Source organism: Mauremys mutica, chromosome 2 (assembly GCF_020497125.1).
Source record: "Mauremys mutica isolate MM-2020 ecotype Southern chromosome 2, ASM2049712v1, whole genome shotgun sequence".
Taxonomy (NCBI): domain Eukaryota; kingdom Metazoa; phylum Chordata; order Testudines; family Geoemydidae; genus Mauremys; species Mauremys mutica.
Genome location: NC_059073.1, coordinates 88,872,401 through 88,881,052, shown reverse-complemented (window position 1 = coordinate 88,881,052; position 8,652 = coordinate 88,872,401). Strand labels below are relative to the sequence as shown.

The window sequence follows — 8,652 nt, the reverse complement described above, 5'->3', positions numbered from 1 at the left end:
CAAACCAGCTGTGCTCAGCCACACTTCAGATTCCCCTCCCCCCCCCAAAATGTTCACAAATCGAGGGAAGCACTTTTTAAAAAATGATGCATTTGGTGCTTCCCTGATTTCTCTCAAAGAGCCAGTGAAATATTTGATGGGAAGAAAGAGAAGGAACCAATGTCTGACTGTATTTAATCTCCCCTGCGACCTCGTCGATCAGACAGGTAGTTCTGCAAAGAAAGCGCAGGAGGCAGAGAGAGATCCAGCTGGGACCCTCCACGGGGCTGGCTGCAGACAATGCCATGGCACCATCCGCTTTGCTTCTGGAGGCCAGGGGAAGGGATCGGGGCAGGCAAGCTCACCTTGTTACTTGCAGGTGGGCATGGAGGAACAGGCGGCAGCCATGGGAGGCCGGGGGAGGGAGGAGAGAGGAGGAGGGAAGGGTGGATGGGGGGACGGTTCCTAAAGAGGCGAGTTAGGAGGGTAATGATTGCCATCCTGCAGCAATTTCCCTGTGTCATGGCTCCTGTTTCCTAGCAACAGCACCGAGTCCGGCCAGCACAGCAGCAGCTGCTGCCTGAGCACCATTCAAGAGCAGCAGAAGCAGGAAGCAGCAACTCCGCCAGGCTGGCAAATCAACTAGCAACAACCGCCACCACAGACAGGAGGAGGAGGAGGAGGAGGCTGCATCTGGCAGGCAGGGGGAAACAATAAAACAAGCAGGGAAGGATGAAGGATGGAGAAAGCACAACACTTCTAGGAAACTCCTTGGAATGGCTCTGTCCGGGGGCTCCGAGGGGGCTGACAAGATCCGGTCGATCCCTCCCGCGTTCTCTGCTGGGATTATGAGCAAGGGCGAGATTACGGATCTGGAGGGGTTGTGTCTGCGCTGAGATGTCCACTTGGGCTGGAAAGTTTCTCCATGGTTTCTTGATGGTGCCTGAGCTCCTCGCTGCCAGCTTTGATTCCCCCCCGCCCCAGTCTTCCTGGGTAAGTGAGGTTAGACTTGCTGCCATTTTGAGCAATAATTTCGCCCACGATCCCGAGGGTTTTTTTCACCCTAGTCTGGTCTGGGGTGGGGGTGGAGTGGGACGCGGGGAGGTCGATTTTCTCTGCCTTGGAGAAATTCAGAGGCAGCAGTTCAGCATTGAATGGCCCCATTACTTTCCTGGAGGCGACAAAATTAGTCCATCGCGTTGATGTGGTTATAAAACCGGGGGCGGGGTGGGAAATTTACAACGGGCTGTTGGCTGGTTGCCAAATCAATTCACGTCTTTGGTCCTGGTTTCGGTGCCCAGCCGGGTTAGGGACCCTTGCTGGATTTTGCACACGCTCTGAGCCTTCATTAGTAGAAGCAACCAAAAGTTCAAAGTCCTGGCAGACCGCCTGGCGAGCGGTACTCAATCAATAGCTACAGACCTACCTCATTAACAGGCAGCTTCATTGTTAGACATTCTGCCAGCCAGCCAGCCATGTATATACTGGAAACTGCATCGAAACTACACCCCACGTAAACTGGCAACTTTGCTAACTCCCTTATGTATAAAGAAATACTGCAAAGCATGTCAGCCACAACATTTTAGTCGCTGGTAAACGTTGCAAAATCTATTGCAGCATGCTAGAAAGTGTCCTAAGTGATGTCGAGCAAATTATCAATCGCTGCAAATTAACATCCTTCCAAATAATTCATTTCCCCCAGAACTGAGAGTATTCTTCCATTTTCTGCACATACAAATAGCTGAAGCAACACAAAATCCTGTATTGGTCAATAACAGATAAACGAGCATCTTAATCTGTTATTAGTGTCCAGGAAACAAAGTGTTAATCCAGCCCCCACCGTGTACGTTTTAAAACCTGTGACTGAGTGAGATTAACAATTCTATTCGGTCTTTGCAGAGCATCCTTAAAATAGTCATGGAGATCCGGGTTAAAACATGACATATCCTCTGGGGATTATTTAAATAGTGCTCACTATGACATAAGTATCAGTTTGTTAATGATTACAGACCACATCCAGTTTATATGGAATGTGATTGTATACCGTGTCTTTCGTCTGTTTGACTTTCGCTGTTTTCTAATAATACAATAATTAATAATAGTTGGTGGTTTAAAAAAAACCCACCCTCCCACGCATCCACCCTTGTTTCTGCGTATTGAAAACGAAGTGTCAAGGCAATATTGATTGCAAACGTTGTTCAGGTCTGATTGCCATCTGTTTTTCCATCTTAACTGAGACAGCATCTTGTGTAGTGGGGAGTATCAGATCACAAACTAAGCCACCACTTAAAAAGAAATCATGCTCGGATAATTACACTTGTGTACCAAACCATTCTAAAAAAAGCAAATACATGGTCTGACAATAGGAAAGAGGAGGCAAGACTCCATTCATTGTTAAATTACTCTCAGATATATTGTAGATTCTCTCAAAACAGTGCCCTCAGCGATAACACCATTATTTTATGGAAAAATACATTCAGAACAAATAGAACGCAAAACTGCCGACTCTGGGGCTATTTGGGAAAAGGAAAGAAACGAAATTTAGAAGCTGGGTGGGGGGAGGGATCACTTTAGATGCTGTTAACCAGCTTTCAAGGCAAGGAATGTAACTTTATGAAGCATATTGTATTGATAGCAGTCATGTTTCCTTCCTGGACATTAGTGTAGACGCTCCCCCAAAATGAGAGAAAAGCCCCTTCTTTAGCTTATCAAAGCTTCCCTGAACGGTTTGCAATATCGTATGAACTGTTCATACTTAGTTGTCTCCCAGCTATTTGAATACTCAGATGATGAATCCTGACGATCCCGTAAATAAAGTAACAATGTTATTTCATATGCCAGTTTCCCGACGCATTCTCTGTTTTTTTCATGGTGATTCACTCTTTAATAAGATTTGACATACTATCTTTATATACCAGCTACATTTTAACATGGAGGGGGGGAGGGGCAATCATTGCTGTTACATAACCAGTTACTTTGAACATCATACATGTTTCCAAATCAGGCAGCTGTCCAGATGATGTACCCATACCGTAAGCAGAAGAGGATGGGTTTCTAGATCACTGCAGCTAAAATATGAAGGAAATGATCTGGAAGAAGCTTCCAAAAGGTACTATTATCTGGGTATTCAAATGCTTCCCTTCTGTATTTCCAGTAATTAATTTCCCATTCACTGACACAAAAAGTACATAATCGGTTAAAATCCTTCAGCTATGTTTAAGCAGTGTAATAAAATCAATGACATCCATAAAACAATTCTTATTGCCCGTCTGGTTTTATTTCCAACATATCCAGATCACTAAAAGGCACTGGTTTCTGCGTGATACTTCTGCTAACACCAACCCCCCACACTGTGCAGTGCAACCCTGTGACCCCCTTAGAGGAACAGGGCCCAGGAAAGAGCTCAGCAGGTTCTTTAACGACAGGAGCAGGCTGCCCTGCAGACTCATTCTCTACCCAGCACGGATGATCTTCTGTTTGTTTGCACTGGTGACACGACTCTTTCCTTAACTCGTTTGGAATCTACAGAAATCAATTAGCTGTTTGCAAAGAGTGAACTGAGCAACGTCATGGGAGGGACACATGGCTGCTTTTCTTCCCAGGTTACCTAACGTTGCTATCTTGGCTGTCTGGATGCGTAAGAGGGCCCAGCTTGTTAGTGACTGAGACCCTGCTTGTCAGGACTTTAGCTAAGAATGGATTTCCCTGGCTGTGTTAAAGCCCGGGCATTTTGTGAGGTATCTGCTCCTCCAGCTCTGTCCCCGGCCCTCACCCTCTTCTCTCCCTTTTGCTGCAGGAGCTGGAGCCGCTCTAGGGAGCAGTGCCCTGGGTAGCCAGCCATGATCGCCACTGGAGGCCTCCTGAGGATCTCGGCCAGGAAACAGGACCCCCTGCGACCCCAAAGCCAGCCCCCCAAACGCAAACGCAAAGCCAAAAAGAAGCGCAAGAACGACGTGGTGGTGGTGAAGGGGAAGCTGAAGTTGTGTTCCGTCTCGGGGCTCATCGCCCTCTGCGGCATCCTGGTGCTGCTGGTGGGCATCGCCTTGGCCGTGGTGGGCTATTGGCCCAAACCCAGCCCAGTCTACCGGGAGGGCAGCCTCGGGGGGAGCAAAAACCTGCCCGCGCAGGGCGGCGCCACCAAAAACCGCTCCAGCCGGGGCCAGCCGGGGGCCCAAGGGGGATCCCACCCAGACACCCCTAGAGCCAACTCCTCCTCCTCCTCCAGCAGCAGCAGCCGGGGGTCCCCCCGCGCCGCGCCGGCCCCTTCCTCGGTGGGTTTCCTCTTCCAGCTCTTCTCGGGCTACCTGCACTCGGACAAGCTCAAGGTGCTGGGCCCCCTCATCATGGGCATCGGCATCTTCCTCTTCATCTGCGCCAACGCGGTGCTGCACGAGAACCGCGACCGCAAGACCAAGATCATCAACCTGCGGGACCTCTACTCCACCGTCATCGACGCGCACAGCCTGCGGGCCAAGGAGGGCGGGGGCCCGGCCGCCGCCCCGCTCAATGGCTTCGTCAGCTACGTGCAGCAGGCCCGCGGGCGGGGCGGCGGCGGGGAAGCCTTAGGCGCCGCGGCCAGGCTGGCCCAGAGCACCTGGCCCCCGGCCCTGGGCGCCCCCGCGCCCCGCTGCTCCTCCTTCTCCGCCTCCCCGCCCAGCCTGGCCGAGGCCGTCTACAGCATCTACCGGGAGCGAGCCGCCCTGGCCGGCCGCCCGCTGGGCGCCGCCACCCCTCCCTGCAGCCCCGCCAGCTCCCTGGTGGGCTCCTCGCTCAGCGCCTTCACGCTGCTGCCCCTGGGCCAGGCCGACGGGGCCGGCGGCGAGAGCTGCGGCTGGCGGCGGCCGCCGGGAGAGCTCGGGGCCCGGGCGAGCCCGCGGGGCGAGTTCGAGCTGAGCCGGAGCGAGCTCGGCAGCCCCCTTGGGCCGGAGCAGGGGCGCAGGCACAAGCGGGTACTGCGGCGCCAGAGCACAAGCTGCCTGCCTGACGCCAGGCGGCCCCTCTCCCCTGGCCCCCCTCAGACTCGGGCTAGCAGCAGGGAGCTGGACTCCACCAGCCTTTTAGCCAAGGCTGCTTCTTCCCCCTACTCCAGATCTCTGGATCTGGGCGGCTCGCCTCCCTGCACCCCGCCTGGGGGCAGGAGGGGCTCCCCGGCCGACCCAGCCAGCAGCAATAAGGGCTACACGCACCTGGAGGAGGCAGGCACCTCCTTGGAGTCTATTGCCAACACTCCAGCCCGGAAAACCCAGGACTGTGAGGAGGACCCAAAAGGGGAGCTCGGCCCCCTAGCGGGAGCCAGCGAACAACAAACAGCGCAGCAACCTCAGCAAATTCAGAGACAATATACAAATAAAGAGAAGCTCTTCATGATTTCCAGGTCGCACGCCACGGTAGGGCTGGAGGATGGGGAACTGGAAAGCACGGGCGTTTGAACAAACAGAGAAAGCATCAGGACAACTTGCAAGCCCTCTTCCTGCTTGAGGACGGAACCCGGTCAATATCCAAAGAGCTGCAGTATGTTATCCTGGAATTGCATTCAATAATTGCCCCTAGATGACACCAGGAAACAAACAAACAAAATCTTTCTGTCCGATTGTGATTGTATGTTCCATGCAAACCAAATTGTATTACACACCAGTAGTCCAGCAAGTTCTTCGAAGCAAAAGAATACAATTTTGGACAACATAACTGCGCACTTTATAGTTTTAATTTCTAAGTGCCCCACCCCCTTCCTTGGGTATTCTGATGCTGGTTTGTCACTAACTGTTTCTAAACCACCACCTCCTGTTCTAGCTCCAGAGCAAAGTGGTTTTCCTTCAGCAAAACTGAGCTCTCCCCTTTTGTTTTGGTTAAATCATTTAAGTTGGCAGGGCCTTATGGATGAAGTATCTTCACAAAGAACACGCCTACAGGCATTTGTTTAAATTCTGGAAAGGTGACAAGGGAGGAGTGTGTGGAGCTGGACAGAGCTCTGATAATTTAATTGGAACTGTTACAGTCTTAAATTAGAGACCTAAGAAGAGATGATACTTTTATTAAGTATTATCACACATGTACCAATAGCATTAATAAAAGTTTTTTTTTTAAAATGTTTAATCATATTAAAACAGTTCTCCCCCCTACAGCGCTTACAGATCAAAGAAAACGTTTGTATCAAACTATTCAGTATTAGAGACAAGGTAGAAAGGAAGAAGGTTTGTTTATGTTGCTTTTCACATGGTAATAGTAATTTAGTAATATTTTCTAAACAAAGATATTTGGGTTCAATCGCTGAGCACACTGCACTTTAGTACAAGCAGCAGATTCTGCCTCTACTTCTAACCCTTGTTTAACAGGAATTTTAGATGGTAAGGAATCAGAGATTTCAAGATTCTAAAGAGAAAAATTGATTAAGGTTTTACCTTCCATTAAAATTAGATTTTTCATGACTAATACATTAATCTCAGAAACAATGACCCATATTTCATAGATCTTTTACTTCCCCAAGAACAGTCACTCTAAGATTAAGGGTTTTTTTTTACAATTAAGGCTCCAATCTTGCAAACACTTATGCACATGCTTACCTTTAAGGATGCGAATTGTCCTATACTCTGAGGGTGAAATTCTGACCCCATTGAATTACATAGGAGTTTTGCCATTGACTTCAATGGAGGCAGGATTTCACCTTGAGAGTGAAATAGCATGTTTCCTGATGGTTGGACTATATATATAATATGTGAATCAAACAACTATTTGGTAACTGGGAATTATTTAACTTTAATGATTATAAGACTGGCATTTGTTTAATTTACTAGAAAAATCTCTTTCAAATCCTAATTTCAGATACCAACAACATTTTCTATTTCAAATATATATTTAATATGCATATGATGTTTCATTATGTTAACTACAGAGTTACTGAAGTTAAACAATATGATATGTAAGTAGTGCATTGGTTTTCTCTCTCAATTAAAGTTTCCATAATAGATTAGTATTTAGTACATATCTAATAATTAAATATAGGTACAATATAATAAATATACTGATCAGTACATTTAATTGTGAACAGCAACAATTATTAAATATAAGAATGAATAATTTTAAAAATATCAGATAAGAGACTGCCATCTTGAGGCTCTACAATTTTCCAATGAGGAAATGAAGTTCCCTTTGGCAACAGAAAGGCACAAGCATCACAACCTCACGTATTGTCAATGGCAAATGAGTAAAGTAAGCATATAAACTTTGTTGAAGCACTGTTCTTGTTAAACTGCTATCTAATGTTGTTTAGCCAGCCAGTGTGGAAGTGACCAAAATATGTTTTAAAACTATGTGCGTAGGCTGGAACACTAATTTGCTTTACAAAAAGATAAACAAACAAACATGACTAGGCCCTGCATAAAGTGGGCAGCTTAATGGTGTTAGAAGGCAATTTAATCCGAACTGATTTCAACATGATTACTTCTGGCTCAACATTAGTCCTAACAGCTAGAAGGAAACTGCTGTTCTGTGCTTTCCCCATGATTTCCAGCAGACATCTATTGAAATATCAGAAGAGAGTCGTCAGGCACTGAGACAAGGATGCTAGTTATACACAGTTATGGAGATTTGCCTTGATCCTGTCTGGGAAGGTGCCTATTCAAATCCACATGGGTGCAGAGCAGGAGTCTACCCACCAAACCTCATTGCAGGGTTGGGACCATAGTGGAAAAATGACAGATTTTTTTTAAATCTGAAAAAAATCATATCATATATACTGTTTCTATTCTCATTCAGTAAAAGTTTATCCAGCCATCTAAGCAATAACAATCACTTTTATTTAAAGATAACACAAGATGCGACCCAAACCTTTTATTTGATTAGAAGAAAAGTACTTTTAAATTGCTGGGCTAGAGTTCGGGGGCTTTTTTTCTTTTTGTAGGACAGTGAGAGAGTATTTTATTTCATTGAGATTATTACAAAATTTGTTATCTGTATTTCAGAATCCATTAAATGAGTCAAAATACAGTCAGGAAGCCTTTTTAAATAGCACAACTCAATTTCAAGTATCATCCTTTTCAATAAGTACTGTTTTAGACTTCTCCTAGGTTGCTGAACATATTGAATAACAGAATGTTTGTATACAGAACTGAGCTTGACCAATGAAATTCCACTTCAGTGGCTAGTAGAGCTGAGTGAATAATTTGTAGCAATTAATCTAATAAACAGATGAAGCCTTTTTTCCAATTTGCAAATTGTCCATGAATCCCTATATTTTTGCACATTTATTTGCTAATTACAGTTTTTCACAGAATAATTTGTGTAAAGACTTTGCATTCTGTATGTTCAAAACTCAAGCTGAGTGAGTTACTTTTGTATGGAAATGTTGGTCAAAGGTTAGTGTTTCTGTTTTCTGGTTGGATAAGCTTAACTCCTATCAGCAGCAGGTTTCTTGTGTGAATGTTCATACTGTTAATATTAAAGTATCCCTAATGCTGTCAAATTGAGATTGGTTGATAGAGAAGGATAACCTAATCCATTTTAATGGCATTAGACCTGGTGACATAACTCTTTGAGTACCGCCTCTTTTGGACATTCATCTCTCCCTGTTCCTGCCCCATCTGGCACATGGCTTTTCCCCTTGCCTCCTGGACCTGCCCCTACCCCTACCACTTCTATGAATCAACCTTCACTTGCTCACTCTTTTCCCCCTCAGTT

General features: G+C 46.4%; 1 protein-coding gene across 3 annotated transcripts; it reads left to right on the top strand.

The window, feature by feature from the left end:
- The first annotated feature begins 469 nt into the window (after positions 1-469).
- On the top strand, positions 470-8,176 carry TMEM200C (transmembrane protein 200C). 3 transcript variants are annotated; one of them, XM_045005850.1, is made up of 3 exons: positions 470-972; positions 2,988-3,088; positions 3,776-8,176. In XM_045005850.1, exon 3 carries the CDS (start codon positions 3,819-3,821, stop codon positions 5,406-5,408), a length of 1,590 nt encoding a protein of 529 aa, XP_044861785.1. In that variant the 5' UTR covers positions 470-972; positions 2,988-3,088; positions 3,776-3,818; the 3' UTR covers positions 5,409-8,176. The 3 variants fall into 3 exon arrangements, with proteins under 3 accessions (XP_044861785.1, XP_044861783.1, XP_044861784.1); XM_045005848.1 differs by having other exon boundaries at positions 2,984-3,088; XM_045005849.1 differs by lacking the exon at positions 2,988-3,088.
- Positions 8,177-8,652: the final 476 nt, after the last annotated feature.